The sequence below is a fragment of the Eumetopias jubatus genome, unplaced genomic scaffold, assembly GCF_037043125.1.
Source record: "Eumetopias jubatus isolate StellerSeaLion01/CBP00866 unplaced genomic scaffold, mEumJub1_p1.0 scaffold_10, whole genome shotgun sequence".
Classification (NCBI taxonomy): domain Eukaryota; kingdom Metazoa; phylum Chordata; class Mammalia; order Carnivora; family Otariidae; genus Eumetopias; species Eumetopias jubatus.
In genome coordinates this window covers 51831452-51848196 of record NW_028274816.1, presented here as the reverse complement: position 1 = coordinate 51848196, position 16745 = coordinate 51831452, and the positions used below count along the sequence as shown (strand labels likewise).

Genomic DNA, 16745 nt, shown 5'->3' with positions numbered 1-16745 from the left:
ACAGTTGTGGGAGAAATTTGATCAGAATTTGCTCCCTGACTGGTGTAAATGCTGGAAGCCCCCAGAATTGTCCACTTCCCATGCGAGAGACTCAGGATTCGGGTGTGGGGGGGAGTGCTAATCCTACAGTAGGCCCCAGGTTTGGCCCCTCTGAGGTCCCAGGCCCACTCTGTACCTTCCCAAAGGATTTCCTCTTCTCAAGGCCCTGTGCGTCACGGGTTCCAGGTCCAACAAGCAAAAGCTTGTTCCTCAGAAGGCTGTAGCCTCTGTCCCTCAGAGGACCCAGGCTCGGCCCCTGACCCACAGACTTTGCTCCGAGAGAGCTGTTCTCCTTACACCACTCTCCACCGCTGCCCCTAGAGGTTACCAGACGCCCCTTCCCTAACCTGAATCTTTAAAGATTCCCAACAGCACCCCTCCCAAGTGAGAGTTGCAGACTCTCTCTTTAGAGAATTCCAGTCCCCTCCCTTCCTAGGGTCCTTTACCGTCTGTCCAGGAGCCCCAAGCCTCAGGGAGCCTTAGGCCCCACCTGCACTCTCTTTAGGGAGTTCCAGGCTCCAAGCCTTGCTTACAGCCTCCCAAAGCAGTAGGTCTCAAGCTCAGCTCCTGCCCTTCATTATAAATTCAAGGCCCCACCCTTTTCCTCGCAATTACACATCCCACTTCTCTTCTTCTAAGGTCACCGCCCCCTGAGCTTCAGATCTGGCTCCCCACTTGGCCCCTTCTCCTCTGAGTTTCAGGTCACTGCCCTTCCCACAGTGAATTCGGCGCAGCCCCATACTTAGCATCCCAAGCCCCACCCCTTTCATGTTTGCCCCGCCCCCCGGGTTCTAGGCCCCATCCCTCCACGCAGTTTGAGTCTTAAGATTTCCGGTTCTGGATCCTTAGCTCCGCCCCCAGTGCATCACAGGCTCCAACCCCACAGGATACCAGGCCACGGGCCCTGACCATATAGGGCCCACCCTATGCTAAGAATGTCAACCGATCCAGCTGACTAGTCCTCACCCCCCCACTCCTGCTCCTTCTTCCAGTGGAGAGTGTGGAGGATGGACGGGCGACCCCGTCACCCTCCCCGCCGTTACAGCGAGGCACCCTGGTAACCCACGCAGACACACGCACACTGTTACTGCCACCTACAGCAATCCATGCCTCCATCCCACACTGACACCAAGAATTTGGGCCCACCCGCCATCCAGGGACACGCAGCCCCTTAGAGCAGTAACGATGACACTCAGGCCCAACTCGTGGGCATTCGTGGGCAGTCCTAGCATGATGATGGAGTCCCTGACTGCCCACTGAATGTGCTCTGTGTCCCTGTTTTTGTGAAGCCCCCGCAATCTGGTTAAGATGGCCCTGCAGGATGGCGTATCCTGACAACCCCCACCCCCACCCCCGTTGCCCTCCTCCTCACCTCCTACCCTGTGGCTGGAGCATTTGCTGGGGGCGCTGCCGAAATTTCTCCCTTCTGCCTGGGATCCGGGGCATCTTCAATGCTCGTTGCTAGGCAACAGCCTGTGGCTCACCACTACAACTTCCGGGGATGGTGTTGGCTTCCCATCCCCACTGACTTTGGAGTCCCCCGCTCCCAATCCCTCCCCGTCAGTGCCAGATCTCCCAGGGTCGTTTCTATGTCATCCCTTGGACCCTGATCTGCTCTCAACCCTTCAGAATCCCTCAGAGTGCTAGAGCCGTGGCATTCTGGAAGCTTCCTCCCATCATGTGCTCACATGCAGGGTATTATCCCTGGTATTAACAGACAGGCAAATCTCTTTAGTATTTCAGATTTTCTGATTCTCTCTCTCAGTTCTAGAGTCACCAGCATTCCAGAAACACGAGTGTTCTGGATTCCCTGGCAAGGAAAAACTATCTCAATATTCTAGATCTGGGAGCATTATAAAACATCCCACATTCTAGATTCCCGGGCATCCCAACCCCCTCCTATGTTCTAGACTTCCTAACATTCAAACACCCCCCAGGGTTTTGAATGTCCCAGCATGTAAAAACATTTCCAGAGTTTGAGATTCACAGGTATTCCAGAACACTCATGTTTTAGAATCACTCATCTCCCAATCATATTCTAAATTCTCTGACAATCCAGAACCCCCTGCCATTATGGATTTCTTGGAATGCAAACAAACCCTCTAGTGATCTAGAAGAGCTGACATTCTGGAATGCCCCTATGCTCTAGATTTTCTAGTACTCCAGATTTGCTTTCTGTGTCCTATAATTAGCATTCCAGAAACTCTGGCATACAAAATATTCCTACGACCGTAGATTCATATGTATTCTAGAACACTCCCCTGTTCTAGAATCATTGACTTCCAGGTCCTTTTGTCACAAAACCTCTAGTTTCCATTCTCTGAAATGCAGGGGAGAACCCTAATACTGTTTATCCACTAGCATTCTAGAATATTCCTGCATTCTAGATTCCCTTACATTTTGGACCCTTCTCCACTATGTTACGGAAACTGTGGCATTCCAGAAACTCGGAATTCTCAAATTGGCATATTCTAAAATCCCTCCTCCCGAGTCTGGCCCCCTCTCCTCTTCATCAGCCCAAGGAAAAGAGGCAGAAAACTTTCCTCAGAAGTTGCCATAGGAATAGGTATTATTTGGGGGAAAACCTCAAGGATATTAAGCTGGAGTGAGCAGAACCTGTCCCACATAACCTCTCTGGTAGGGGCAGGAAAGGGATGAGACTGGGCAGCCAGGGATGTGGGCAAGGTGTTGGCCGTGGCGAGGTTTAGGGTACAAACACTAAGGATGTCGCAATCGTATAGCCAACATCTGTGTTTCTGTTGACCTGCAGCCATTCATCCCTGTTTGTGGGAACAGTACCCTGATTCACCTTTCAGGGACTCCTCCTCTGGTTGGAGGGGAGGCCTGGGCTGATCTCACCTCCTGGCTTGTGAGGGCACAGGACCCTTGGAACAATGGAAGGCTTCCATCACACGGGCCACCATAGTGATTGGTTCAGGGGTGGCCATCTGACTACATTCGAGCCAGTAAGAATCAGTCGTGTGATTTTTTTTTCTTTTTTTTGCCGCTGCTGCTAGAGAGAAAAAAAAGTTGCTAAGGAGGTACCTGGAGTCATCTTGGCACCCAGAGGGGAAAACCTGACTGAGAATGATGCATCCCAGAGGCAAGCAAAGCCAAAAGGTGGAAAGACATTCTGGATGAGTTTTTGAATCCCTGGATCCAGCTATGCCTGAAGCCAGGGGCAAACCATTACGTTCTCTTTCTTCGCTTAAAGTGAGAGAGAGCCAGATGTTCCTGAATCTATAGCCGGACATCTGGCCAGTCCCCACATCTCTCCGACCCTTTCCCTGGGGGTCCCCAAACCCTCTAGGAATGTCAGCAAGGTGTTGGCAGTGAGAACTTTATTAGGGGAGGGTGACTTTGGCTCCAGAAAAGGGGGTACAGTGGGGGCCTAGTAACAGTGACCACTCCAAGGAGGCCCTGGCCCTGAACCCAGGGCTCTGACAGGAAGCAGGGAGGCACCAGAAACCACCCCCCGACCCTCCCCCCGGGGACCTGGGTATCCAAAGGCACCATGGCAGCTGTGTTCAGAAGGAAGTTTCATTGAGCTTCACCTTGGGGGGCGCAAGGGGAGCTCCCAGCCCCACGGGGGGCCGAGGGGCTGGTGTCGGTGGCCGTCGGGGCTCTGGCCCACCCCGGACCAGTTCTTGGCAGCGTTCCACGAAGCTGCCTCCCCCACGACGCCGGGCCTCAGCCTGTGGGGGGCTTGGGCTCCCGCGCCAGCCAGACAGGGAGGTGTTGCTGGAGGCTAAGTGAAGACTGCGGTGGGGGGGGTGATGAGGGTCAGTGCGGGTCATCCGGGTCATCCGAGGCAGGTGAGCAGCAACCCCCCCCCCGCCCCCACTGCACAAAGGGGAAGTGGGGTCAGGCCTACCTGGTGAGAGAGGTGCGGGGGGAGGGGCTGGGGAGAGAGCTCCTGGAGGAAGACAGCGGCGTCGGCTCACACTGCTCCAGCTGCTCCATCAGCTCTTCCTCTGTCAGGCCACCGGCTGGGGGGCAAGGAAACAGGTCGGGGGGCAAGACAAGGATCACTGGACAAGGGACACGCGTTGTGTGCAAGGACTGAGGTCAGGATAGGAGGAAAAATGCAGAGGTCCAGGGACAGGGGTCAGATGCTAAGAGAGAGGGGTGGACAAGCAGGGGCAAGGTAGGGTTCAAAGGCAGAGGAAAGGGGTCAGAGGCCAAGGGCTTGGGGAGGGAGACTGGGGAAGGGGGTTGAGGAGAGGGGCCTGGGGGCGGGGCAGGGAGTACCAGGGGCCTGGCCGAGGCCGTCCATGGCGGTGGTCAGGTCCCACATGGCCAGGCTGCCGTTGGCCTGGCCGGTGAGCAGGTACCGCCGGGGCCGAGAGCCAAGCCGCCGGGAGCCCTCACACTCGAGCACCGTGAAGGCAGTGGTGGGGGAGCCGTCCACCGAGCGCACGGAGCACACCCTAAGACAGAAGGGGAGGGGGTCACCCTGGCCCTAGCGCGTCTTCTCACCGGGCCTCAGACCCCACCGTTATGGCTTCCGTTCCTGCCTCTGCAACCACCACCCCAAGCCCCCTTATCCTTCCCCAGTGCACTCTCTCTGGGTGCAGCTGCCTCCTGGATGGCTCCCGCCCGGCAGCCCCAACATGTCCCAGGATGTTGGGATTCTCCCCCAGATCTGAAGCTCTGCCCTGGTCCCGTCACAAGGAAGGCCTGAGTCATCCTGGGCACCTCTCTCACCTCCTATCGTTCCCCAAGGCCAGTTCCCTCGGCCTCCAGGGTCTCTCCCAGGGCCCCCTCCTCCCCTCCTGTCTGGCCCTGGTCAAGTGCTGCCTGCTCCCGTCAGGCACCTGTCCCAGCCTCCTCCCTGGGCTCTGGGGCTCCTATCCAACCTCCAGTCCAGCCCCCACAGTGCTCCCCACTGTGCTGCCCCATGGCTCCCCAGCCCACTCAGGGCAATCTCGGCTCTTACGCGTGATTGACAGGCCCCCTGCAGCCTGGTCACTGCTCCAGCTCCCGGACCATGCGCACCCCATTGGATGTCCTATTTGGTCACTTGCAGCCTTGGGAACCCCAGGGCTCCCTCCTCAAGAAAACCGTCACAGGCCCCCTTCCCAGGCTGGGGCGAGCACCTCCCCCGCGGCCCGCACCCCACCCCCTGGCCCGGACACCTGTGCCCGCGCCTCCTGCCCCCACCCCGGGCCCTGACCACCCTGGGCCACCTGCCTGAGGTCCAGCAGGGGTGCCTGGGATTTCTCCAGCTTCACCGCCAACCATGCGTCACACCTTTGATTCCTCCAGCCCCCAAACCTAGGACCCGGCCCTGTGCTCCCTTTTAGCTTTTATTCCTTCAAGTGTCCCCTCTTTTGGCCTCCACGACCCAGCTGGGATCTTGCCTTCTCCTCCGACCACCCCCCAACCCCATTTGACGGGACGGTCCTCACCGCTGGCCAGTAGATGAAAGGCGCACAAAGAGCTGACTGGCGCTGGGCACCACCTTCTGAATGAACACTTGCTGGTCATCCCGCTCGCCGTAGGGGCCTGGGCCAGGACGGGGGAGGGGGGAGTCAGGGCTCTGCCTCCTTCCCCACCGATGAATCCCTCCCAGGACCCCAGGTCTGCATTCCCAGGTTTCTGGAATTGGGTGAGCTCAGAAAGGGCTGGGGGTCAGCAACAGTCAGTGGAGTTCACGGATGCAGCGTGGGGATCCTGGGTCAGGTGGCAGGCAGAGGACTCGATGGGGTAACAGAATTCAATGCGGGGTGGCGAGGAGTGAATGGAGGTCAACCAGGCCCGCTGGGCAGGTCAGGTAAGGGGCCAATGGAGGCCAGTGGGAGTCAGGCAGGGCGCATGGGGCGGGGGGGGGGGGTGCCAGGGGCTAGTAGGCACCAATGTCATTGCCGGCGCTGCAGCCGCCATGCCCGTCGGCCGACTCCAGTGCCAGGATCTTGAAGGAAGCGAGCGGGGTGGAGCCGGGCTGGGTGGAAATCATGCCCCGGAAGCGAGTCACGGACCACGTGCGCACGTGGTTGCTGTCGGCACAGACTGAGGAGCAAGGGGGGGCGGGCGGCAGGTCAGGCCTGCATCCCCACTGCCCCACCCTCCCGAGCCCCACGACGACCCCCGCAAAGGTGTCAGGATTCGGGCCCCTTTGAATTCTTCCCTTTCAGAGAGTTCGCTCTGCCCCAGAACTCCAAATGGTTAAAAATCCTCTTGGTCCTGCCTCCAAAATCGTTCCAGAGCCTGATCTCACCTAACCCTGCCACTGTCCCCACCCTGGTCCTGTCCACCATCACCTCCTCCCTGGACTCCCTGCTCCTGTCCTGTCCCCAGAGCCTGGCCCCACACACAGCCAGGGGGACCCTGTGAACACCTGTGCCAGGTCAAGGACAGGGTCTTCTGCATGGCTCACAAAGCCCCACCCTCTCCCTCGCCCACACCGCTCCAGGCACAGGGGCTCCCTGCTCCTCCTCAGATCCATCCCTCATCCTCCCAGCTCAGAGCCTTTGCAATGCCTGTTCCCTCTGCTGGAATGCCTGTCCCCACGGGGGGGGGGCATTCCTTTGTTTCTGCTCAAAGATCCTTCCCCAGTGACCCCACCGAGCTCTAGCCACTCACACAGCTCTGCTTTCATCCCTGGTCTTCATCATTGCCTGTTGGTGATTTCTACTCTGACGTATTTATCATCTGCCATCCCCAGCAGAACATCAGCTCCGCAGGGGTAGGGACTTGGCCTGTCTTGTCCGTCACTCTATCCCCTGTGCCTGGCACACAGCAGGTGCTCAAGCCATGTTTGGGGAACTGATGAATTACTCACTCTCACCTGGATGGGTCCCCTTACAGGACCCATCTCACACTTCTGCAATTATTGTCCCAGGTTAAAATTCCCTCCCCCACCCCCCGGTTTCACACTCCGACCTGGGCCAGTGTCCTGCAGAGAGACGCGCAGCAGGGGCAGCCCGGCGAGGCCCACCTGAGATGAGGTGTTTCTCCGAGAGCATGATCTTGGTGACGGGGCTGCGGTGCACGGTGAAGGTCTGGAAAAGCTGGGGCCCTGAGCCCACGGTCTCAGGGTGCTGGACGATGACCCGCACGCCCCCGGAGCTGGTGCCATACGCGATCTCAATCCAGTTCCCACTGTCACCTGGGGAGGGGCCGAGGATGAAGAGAGGGACAGATCAGAGACAGAGAGAGCGAGAAGCAGAGACAGAAAACAAGAGAGAGACAGAGACAGACAGAGCTCATAAGACAGGGGACAGAGATAGAAAAATAGAGAAACAGGGAGGCAAAGGGTACCAAGAAACTGGATCTCCGGAGAGGGATACAGTGACAGACAGACACAGAAGGAGATGGGGTTACAGAGCAAAAGACTGAAAAACAGACATATAAACAGACGGCAAGACAAGAAAACGCAACCCAGTGTCTGAGGGACGGCCCACCCTCGCCAACTTTCCAGACAGGCACGATAATTTTGCAGTGGTCAGAGACTTAATGGACCATCTTAAGGAATGAGGGTAGGTAAAACGTGGTTTTCGTATTTTGTGCAGAGGCTCAAAGCCATGGATTAGGGTTGTGCACAGCCACCTGGACAGACATTAAACCTAGGGCAGGGTGGGCAAAACTAAGGGGAAAATTGACATATACACCCAGGAGCATTTCTGCGAATCCAAAGCCTGCTGACAACATCCATTTTGTAAGGACACAAACAAATGAAGAGATAACAGTGTGGAGGCATGTGGTGGGCAGAGGGGTGGGGAAGAAAGGAATAAATACATGAAATCAGCAAGGGGCCTTCCAGGGAGGAAAGCTGATGACAGGTGTGAAGTTAGGTGTGTTACTCATTTACTGCTGCTGGGAAAAAAATGGACCGCGGGCCTTACCTCACGCCATACATAAAAAGTAATGGGAGAAGCAGCAGAGACCTGTATATAAAAAGCTAAAACTGCAAAGCCTCTAGGAGAAAGGACAGGGGAAAACCTTCACAACATGGGAGCAGGCAAGGTCATCTTAAGATCCAGAAAGCACTCCCCATGAAAAAAAAAGAAGAAAGAAAAAAGAAATTTACAAAAGAGCCATTATGCTAGGTGAAAAAAGCCAGACACGAAACGCTGCATATTGTTATGGTCCTGTTTACATGAAATGTCCAGAATCGGCCAATCCACAGAGGCAGAATGTAGATTAGGTTTCCAGGGGCTGTCAGGAGGGAGAACAGGGTATGATGGCTAACGAGTTCAGGGTTCCTTTTTGGGGTGCTAACAATCCTGTTCGGGAACTCCATAGTAGTGATGCGTGCACAACCTTGTGAATCTCCTAAAAGTCACTGAATTGTACACTTTCCAACGGTGAATGCTCTGCTGTGTGAATCACAGCTCAATAAAAAACAAACACAAAGGAGCCTATTGCTCTGCATTTGAAGTCAAGAAACCAAAACAAAAAAACTGTCCCAAGTGAGAGAACTGTAAAACGTGCACCTTCTTTGTTTTATGAGCATGCAGGCGTCATGCCCTAAATGCAGGGGTGGAAAAGAAACACAAAGATGAAGTACTAGGGGCCAGCTCTGCCCTGGTTGGAGGGGCCCGCCACAGTGCAGCCCCTGGAACAGTGCTTGTGCACAAGTGGTGCCCGGTGAGTGTTTGTTGAATGACTGAACAAGAGTTCAATCTCCCCTCCCGGCCCCTCCTAAATCTCACTGGTCACGCTCCACAAGTGGTGGGGAGCCAGCTGTGGGCCGGGGCTGATGGCAGGGCGGGGAGCCCATCAGAGCTTACTGGTTTTGGGGGTGAGGTAGACGCTGAGGGCCGTGACCCCGTCCTCTGCCGGGTCCCGGTAGAGTTCGCTGACGAGGAGGTCGTTGTCCTTCATGCGCAGGGGAAACTTCTGCACATCTGGGGTGGGCAGGGAGGGTAGAGCGGGCTTGTTCGAGGTGCCCAGGCTTTCCCCTCCTCTCCCACTTCCCCGGGAAGGTTCTCGGGCACGAGGGGTGCTGGCCGCTGCTCACCCACATAGTAGATGGAGCCATTGCTGCAGCCCAGGAGAAGGAAGGAGCCCGCCGCATCATAGCTGGTGATGGGCTGTACCTCCTGGACCTGGGGGCAGGCGGGACTGGCTGGGGCACAGGCAGGCGTCCCTGCCTCCACCTCCACAGCACCCCTCAGGGCACCCCCCCCAACTCCAGAACCCACCCTAGGTTTCTAGGTCCGCTTCTCTCCAGCCTCACCTGCTCCAGGACTATCTCCATCTGTGTCTCCCCATCTCTGGAAATCTCTGAGTCAGCGCCTCTGTCTCTTGGCCTCTCTTTGACTCTGTATTTCTGGCTTTTTCTAGTCCTGTCTGTCTCTCTGTATCCCTTCACGTAACCACACTGCCTTTCTCTCTGTCCACCCTTCCCTCGCTCTGTCCCCTTTCTGACTTGCTCTACTTCTATTTGTCTGTTTCCTTCTGTCTCTGTCTGTCTCTCCCAAACACACGGGACAGGAGAAAGCAACACTGCAGGTGTCTTTTTCCTTGCATTCTGGACAGGGCTTGGGAGGGCAGAGGGAATGACAGACATTCGCTCGTCTCCCTCTGGGTTTCTGCCTCCTACAGTGTCTCCACTCCCCCCACTCCCCCATTCAGTGCCTGGAGACTCCTCTCTCCTCCTTTGCAAACCCACCATCTTTCCTGTCCGTCCAGCAGCCCCTCTTCCAGAAGGCCTCCCTGACCTGACGTCCCTTAGGCCTTTATTGCGCCAGCACCCCGACCAGGATCTGGTCCACCGTTGGGTTCTCTGGCGCTCTGTAGGTGGGGCAGGGCAGAAAGGAACCCCTCCCCGGGTCTGTATGGTCTGGACACCCCACCAGGGAAGGAGGCAGCCAGGCTGGCCAGCACCCTGACCTGCCAGTGCTTGGTGACGGCATTCCACACCCCAATGCGCCCCGTGTGGCTTGTGGCGATGAGCTGGTTCCCAACGAAGAATAAGGCCTCCACGGGCACCCCCAGATGGAAGACTCCTGTGGAGGGCAATGAGCACTCAGCCGGGACCCCTGCTTCATGAGGGAGAAGGGAGGGGGCAGGAAGAACTCCAAGGGCCAGAGGATTCCATGGGCCAGATTCCTGACAGGGTATGGAATTCTACCATGGTGGAGATTTTCAACAAGGCAAACAGAGATTTCTAATGGGAATGCAGATTCTAACAGGCTCTGGGGTTCTACTGGCATGGAGATCTAACAGGGCAGGGAATTCTGACGGAGGGGAGAATTGTATGTGGGTGGATTTTTCTACAAGCCAAGGAATTCTAACAGGATACGGAATTCTAAAGGGTTGGAACATCTTAATAATGCAAAGAATCTTCGTGGGCGTGAGAACCGTATAGGGTGGGTTATTTTAACAGGCCACAGGATTCCAGTGGGGTAGAGAATTCTAACAGACCATAGGCTGAAGCATAATTCTAAAGGGCGGAAGGTTCTGGAAAAGTCCTGGTACCCTACCTATCTCGGAGCCACCGCCTTCTGCCTGCAGAGCCCACAGCAGGATCTCGCTGCCCGTGGCCGCTGCCACCATCTTGTCATGCTCACCCAAAGCCCCACCAAGCACCCGAGCTGTGAGTGCCAGTCGCTCAATGGGCCAGTCCAGGCGTGGGCTGGAAAACACCAGCTGCCAGCCAGAGGCTTCCTTGAGCCTGGGGGATGGGGGGATATCGTCAACCCTCACCGTGAGCCCTCCCCATCGACAGGGCTCGGGCCTCTGGCCACCACCCGCCCCGAGCACCTATAGCAAACGAGGAACTGGGTGTAGGCCACAGCGATCCAGTTGTGGTGTCCACACACTAGGCGCACCATCCCCGGCTCCTCCGGTAGCCCTTGGGGGTGGGAAGAACGGGGATCACGGCGGGGTCACAGGGACCCCACTGGGTGCCCCAGCCTCCCAGGGGACAGAAACGTACCCGATGGGGAGGGAGGGGCTCTCTCATCCAGCATTCGGCCCAGCAGCCCTGCATTGCCCAGGTTGGGCGGCATTGTGTTGCTGCGTCGAACGGGGGTTGGGCGCCCCCCTGACTGCTGGGGTCCCACTAGGCTGTGCCGGTTCCGCCGCTTTACTGGGAACACTATGGCAGGGAGAAGGAGCAGAGCAACAATAATTGTAATTAATTGTAATAACTGCCACGTCACAAGCACTTTAAATAGGCCAGATACTGATTTCCCCCCATGTGGGGCATAGTCTCCTGGGGAAAAGATTGTAGGTGGTGTGGGGACATGGCACTCAAGGACATGCAATCACACAGCAAATTACTCCCTTTTCAGTTCCTTTGAGCCCATCACAAAGGACGAATCAGTTTGGTGCTGCCCTCATATGCTACCTTTTCAGTGTTTGCTAATCTTCTGTTTTAAGAAACAGAAGTCTATCTATCTATCTCCTTGACAGGCAGAAGCATCACAACATTGGTATTTGGGGGGTTTTATTTTCATATTCACTTATTTATGGTATAAAGGTAGTGATATAAAGCTTCTATTCAAAATGACTTTTGTACTGGGCGCCTGGTTGGCTCAGTCAGAAGAACGTGTGACTCTTGATTTCGGGGTTGTGAGTCTGAGCCCCGTGAGGGTGTAAAGATTACTTAAATAAATAAATAAACTTTAAAAAATGACTTTTTAAAAACAACACAGTAAAACTAAGTTAAGAAAACAAAAGCAGAGATCTTCATATTTGGCAAACTTCATGAAATTTATGACTATTTCCCTACTGAGATTAGGGAAATAGTCATAAATTGAACTTCCCCATTTTATTCCTTCTACCCACCAGCAAAGCCTAGTGGACTACAGTTCCCAATAACCCCTGGGGCATATTTTCCATGGCCAGTGGGGTGGCTGATCCAAGGTCCCAAGGAGATTATCTCCCCTTTATTATTTCTTCCCTCCACGCAAAGGACCCCGGTTCTTCCTAAGTTTCCCCACAGGGAAATCAAACCTGGACCGAAACCCCCTTCAGGCTCTAGGGCATACTTCTGAGCCTCAGTGAGGCTAGCTGGCCCATTGCCTCATTGGAAACGCTGTTTCCTACTTCCTTTCCATCAGGACGGCCTCTGATATAGGACTACAACTCCCATAGTGTCTCAGGGCTCACAGCTGCGACCTTATGGGAAATGTAGTCTTCAGTCCCCCCTCCCTCCCCTCCAACCCTTGGTTGTGCCCACCTGGCGGAGGCAGGTAACCGTTGAAGAGAACGTTTCCACAAGAAGATCGGTCCAACTCCTCCCGCAGCTGCAGGCGTCGAACTGAGGCAGAATAACTCGAAAGCTGGGACTTGGGAGAGTACTGAGGCAGATCCTATCCCCCTCCCCTAGCTCATTCTCCACCACTCCCCCTGAGACCCAGGACCAATTCCAGTGCTCTCAGTTCTAACCCAAACTTCTTTCAGGAGAGGGGGAGAGGGAGCATCAGGAGAGCTGGAGCTCGTTTTCTATGCAACGAGGATGCTAATGGGGCCCCCACTTACCCAGAGGAGTGAGCCCATAGAACTGGGCTTCGTGGAGGAGGCTGGAACCATGGACACCCCTGGGTAGCAGAATTGATTAAGGGTCAGAGTCTGGGGAGTGGGAGTGGGTGGAGAATTCTGAGGGGGAAATTTTCAAAACTGCACAGAGAATCCCAAGCAGCAGCAAGTTTTGACTGGATCAAGATTCTACACAGCAATGATATATATGGGCAATGAAAATGTGTGTGTGTGTTTGTGTGTGTGTGTGTGTTTGGGGTAAACTCTAAGGACACGATTTAAATAGGATCGAGGAGCTTAAGTGAACATTCTGAGGGGAAGAAGGTGAAGACGGTGGGGTCCCCTTATCCCCATGCAAACCTGGGGTCCAACTCTTTGGTGCGCAGGAAGTTGAGGATGGGGGCGAAGACGGTGGGGTCCCTGTCGATGAAGATCTGCCGGAAGGGGGGCAGAGGACAGATGGGGCAAAGAGCGGGGCTGAGTGGGTATCCTGTCCCTCCTCCTACCCCGCTGCCCCATTTCAGCTCTATGCCCTACTCACGGCTCCGGTTTCATCTTTCAGTGTCGAGATGCGTCCGCTCAGAAGACTGCAGGGAGGGGACACAGAGCAGGTGTCACGGGCCAGGGTGTGTGTGTGCGGGCGGTGGGGTGGGGAGGGTGAGTGGGGGGATTAGGGCTCCCCATACAGTCTCTTCCCGAACCACCCCCCCCGCACAGCCCGCCCCAAACTCGCTCTCCCGATCACCTGGAGAAGAATGAGTCTGGGATCCAGGTGAGAGTCTGGCGAGAGGTACTGAATCTAAGCGGGGAAAGTGAGCAGACGCGAGGGGTTGGAGGAAGGGTAAGGAACGCGGCTCCCTAGCCACCGCGTCAGTCCAGGCACTCGCGCCTTCAACAGGAGGCGGAGCAATCCTTGATGGACAAGGATTCCCCCGGGAGAGGCGGGTACTCCCATTCCGCTCCCCGCCCCCGAGGTGGGGGCCTCAGGAATTTCCTACACTCACCTCTTGCCTCCCACGTTCAGATGAATCACCTCCCCGGGAGGCCCCGGACCTGGGACCCCATCGGCAGCAGGAGCCGCGGCTGCCATGGTCCCCGGGCGAGCCGGCCGGCCAGCACCCGCTTCCGGGTCTGTACTCGGGCCCCGCCCCCACCGCCTGCTCATTGGCCTGGAGACTCCCGGAGCCGCCAACGATTGGACAAAGAGCTCACCCGTCGCAGTTAAATTCTCCGCCTCCTTAAAGGGACCAGCCTTTCCTGTGCTGGACGGGGCGTACTGCAAGGGCCCTTTGAGGAAGTTCAAATACAAGGGCTAGCGAAACATTCCTCTATCCTTCTGGTTCCCATTTTAAGAACAGAATCCAGGTGTTTCGTCGGGGACATGTGTTTAGTTCCCGAAATTAGTACACACCGAGAGGACATCTAAATGTTCTCTGCAGCCACAGTCTTTCCCTGCGCCGCCCCCTCCACCCCGCCCCACACATCCTCCCCGGCGCAGCCCATGAAACGCGAGCAAACAGGCATATACCGTCAAAGCCAAAGGATTTATTATAGGTACATAGAGTGTGCGCCTGCCACACCGCCCCACATCCCCGGGCCCCATAGGTTCCTCCAGGCGGCCATGGGGGCTGCCCACAACCCGGTTCCCCCACTCCCTAGGGAGGTGCTCCTGCCAGAAGCATGCAGGGGGGGAGGGCTTCCCCTCGCCCCTCCCCTCACGAAGTGTCATTTACAGCTGGAGGGGGGAGGAGAGAGGAAGACAGTTTTGAGCTTTGACGCCCCTCCCATTGAAAGCCTTCGCGGATGCGGGGCGGGGGAGGAGGAGGTCGACGTTTTGCAAAAATAAACTAAGTCAGGAATTAACCGCATGGCTCTGAGACGGCGGAGTGTAGGGGCCAAGGCCCCCTCAGTCCACCTTCCCAGACAGAGATCAAGGCAGCATTGGAAGTGAGGTAAAGGCGGGGAGGAGGCGTCCCCTCCCCACCCCCTAGCACCCTGGATGGCCCAGGGGACCTCACCAGCGGCCCCGTGCCCATCCCTAGGGCGGAGAGGGGGGGCAGGAATTATCGCCCCTTACCACCCCAGCTTCTTGGGGCAAGATCTGGAGATCCGGGCAGGGGGCTTGGCTCAGCTGGCCCCTTTACCCGCCCCCCCCAACTCAGTTATTGCATAAAAATAATGGAGCCCCAGCACCTGGGGTGGGGTGGCGAGCAGGAAGGGGCCGAGATATGGCTATAGGGGCAGCAATCCCCCCACCACTTCCTGGAGTGCAGAAGTCCCCTCCTTTACAGTGCCCATCTTGGCGCGTCCGCAGTGGCGGTGGAACCAGGGACTCCCGCCCCTGCGGAAGAAAAAGTGTCTTTGTGCCCACAGTGCGGAAAGAAGGGGCGGGGATGTGTGTCAGGCCCAGGGGCTGGGAAGTCACTTCCGGCGCCCGCTGGCCCTGCGCTCCCCGGCCTCTCGCTTGGGGTTGCCCTCGTCTGTAGAGGACGTGGTGGGTAGTGTCTGTCCCCAGCGGGCGATCTCCGCGTGTTCTCCCACGGAAGCGGCCACAGCCTCCAGCCAGCCGTTCATCTCCTCCTGGAGAGAGAAACAGGGCACAGAGTCCGGATTTGGAAGAAGAGAGGCTGTGTAATAGATGAGCCTGCAATTGGACTGCCCTCTGAAGTTCAGCTTCCCAATCTTAAATGGGTTAATAATAATAATGCAGTTACATAGCCCTTAATATGTGCCAGGCTCTGTTCTAAGTGCTTCTTCGGGTTAATTCACTTAATCCTATGCAATAGAATTATATCAAATTCCCACTATAGAGATAAACAACAACAAAAAACCAGTAACATCAGCAGACATTTATAGAGCACTGACATTCACCAGGCCACGGAGGTGGCTCTATATGTATCAACTTACTTACTTCTCACAAGAACCCTAGAATGGAAAACTATTTTTATCCCCATTTTAAAAATAAGAAGGCACGGAGAGAATACAGGCCTACTCCAAAGCCTCTTGTAAGGATGAACGAGATAACAAGCATTGTTTTCAACATCTCTTTAAACCACCACCACGCCTGCTTCTCCTCCCGACCCCTCCCCTTAGCCTCAGTCCCAAGGTTCACCCTCAGCCACCTCCTCTCCTCCCACAGGCCAGCTGGGGTCCAGCCTTGTGCTTTCCCACGTGGGTCCCTGTCCTGGTTGCCTCCTGGGCTCCATACCTCCCTCTCCCTCCCCCCAGTCTACCCTGCACATTGTTGCCAAAGGATCTTTCTTATACATCGCTGTAATCTCCAGCACCCCCGATCTTGCTCAAAAGTCTGCCGTGGCTCCCTAGTGCCTTTAGGACAAACTCCAACCTCCTCCAAATGGCCCACAATGCTCTGAGATCCAGCCCCTGGGAACCTTTCTGGGATCCTTCCTCCTTGAACCCTCCACCAGCACAGTTAAATGTTTTGCGTTTCCACACCTCTGGTTCTCTGCACTTGGCAGTTCTCTCTGCCTCTATCATCCCTTTTTAGCTAACTCCCACCTCTTATCTTTCCAGTGTCATCTCAGAGGCCAAGGCAAGGAGGTTGGACGTTGTCCTGGGGCCTCCAGGCAGCCCTCCTGATCCCTGCCCCTCCCCCCCATAGGTTAGGAACTTCCTCTGTGATCTCACGCCAGTGGGCTTTCCCATCACAGCCTGGTGACTCTGGCTTGTATTTCTGGCTCACAGCTCCACCGCTCTGGGCCAGGAACCAGCTAGCCAGGTAATTCTTGAGGTCCGGACAGGGGAGAGAAAGGACCAGATCTCACCTCATCTTTAGCCTGGAGCAAAAACTCGCTGCCATCCTGGGTCCTGTAGGAGGGGACACAGGACTTGGGGAATCTGGGGCAGGGGCCCGGCCCACCCGTCCACCAACCAGCCTCCAGGGGAGCAGGGTATTGCTGGGAGGGGGAAGTTGGGCCTAGAATCCCTCCCTCTTGCCCATTGGGGGGCTCACTGGAGCTTGAAGACGTGCTTCTTTTTCTTGTAGTCACTAGCCACCTCGCTGGTGGCCTTGTGCAAGCTGAGCAGTGGCTCCCCGCCGTGTGTGCCCCCAGACGCCGGGCCCTTGGCGTCCTTGTAGAAGCCCAGCTCCCCCTTGCTGAGCACGCAGTACAGGCTCACCCACGACCTGGGGCGACGATATGGGGCTCAAGGCAGAGTCACAGCACTCTGCCTGGGAACTCTTCATTAACACCCTTCATGGCTGAAAAGGCCTGACCCTTCTTCCTTCCTCTGGGCCTTTGTCCTAGTTG

At 56.2% G+C, this 16745-nt stretch overlaps 2 protein-coding genes across 2 annotated transcripts in view; both read right to left on the bottom strand.

The window, feature by feature from the left end:
- Positions 1–3365: 3365 nt before the first annotated feature.
- SHKBP1 (SH3KBP1 binding protein 1) lies at positions 3366–13597 on the bottom strand. The gene is made up of 18 exons (XM_028095647.2): positions 13479–13597; positions 13220–13273; positions 13016–13061; positions 12835–12908; positions 12478–12536; positions 12176–12256; positions 10928–11089; positions 10753–10843; positions 10473–10663; positions 9880–9995; positions 9005–9092; positions 8775–8891; positions 6980–7150; positions 5896–6051; positions 5451–5547; positions 4291–4469; positions 3914–4028; positions 3366–3798 (listed from the first exon to the last, which is right to left on the bottom strand). The coding sequence occupies exons 1-18, from the start codon at positions 13562–13564 to the stop codon at positions 3567–3569; spliced, it is 2115 nt and encodes a 704-aa protein (XP_027951448.1). The 5' UTR covers positions 13565–13597; the 3' UTR covers positions 3366–3566.
- A 1298-nt stretch (positions 13598–14895) lies between these two features.
- The window catches only part of SPTBN4 (spectrin beta, non-erythrocytic 4), a 72196-nt gene continuing 70346 nt past the window's right edge, over positions 14896–16745 (bottom strand). The window contains exons 34-36 of the mRNA XM_028095669.2: positions 16448–16621; positions 16260–16302; positions 14896–15054 (exon numbers count right to left, since the gene is read on the bottom strand). Coding sequence (XP_027951470.1) covers positions 14896–15054; positions 16260–16302; positions 16448–16621 — 376 coding nt within the window. The remainder of the gene's footprint in view (positions 15055–16259; positions 16303–16447; positions 16622–16745) is intronic.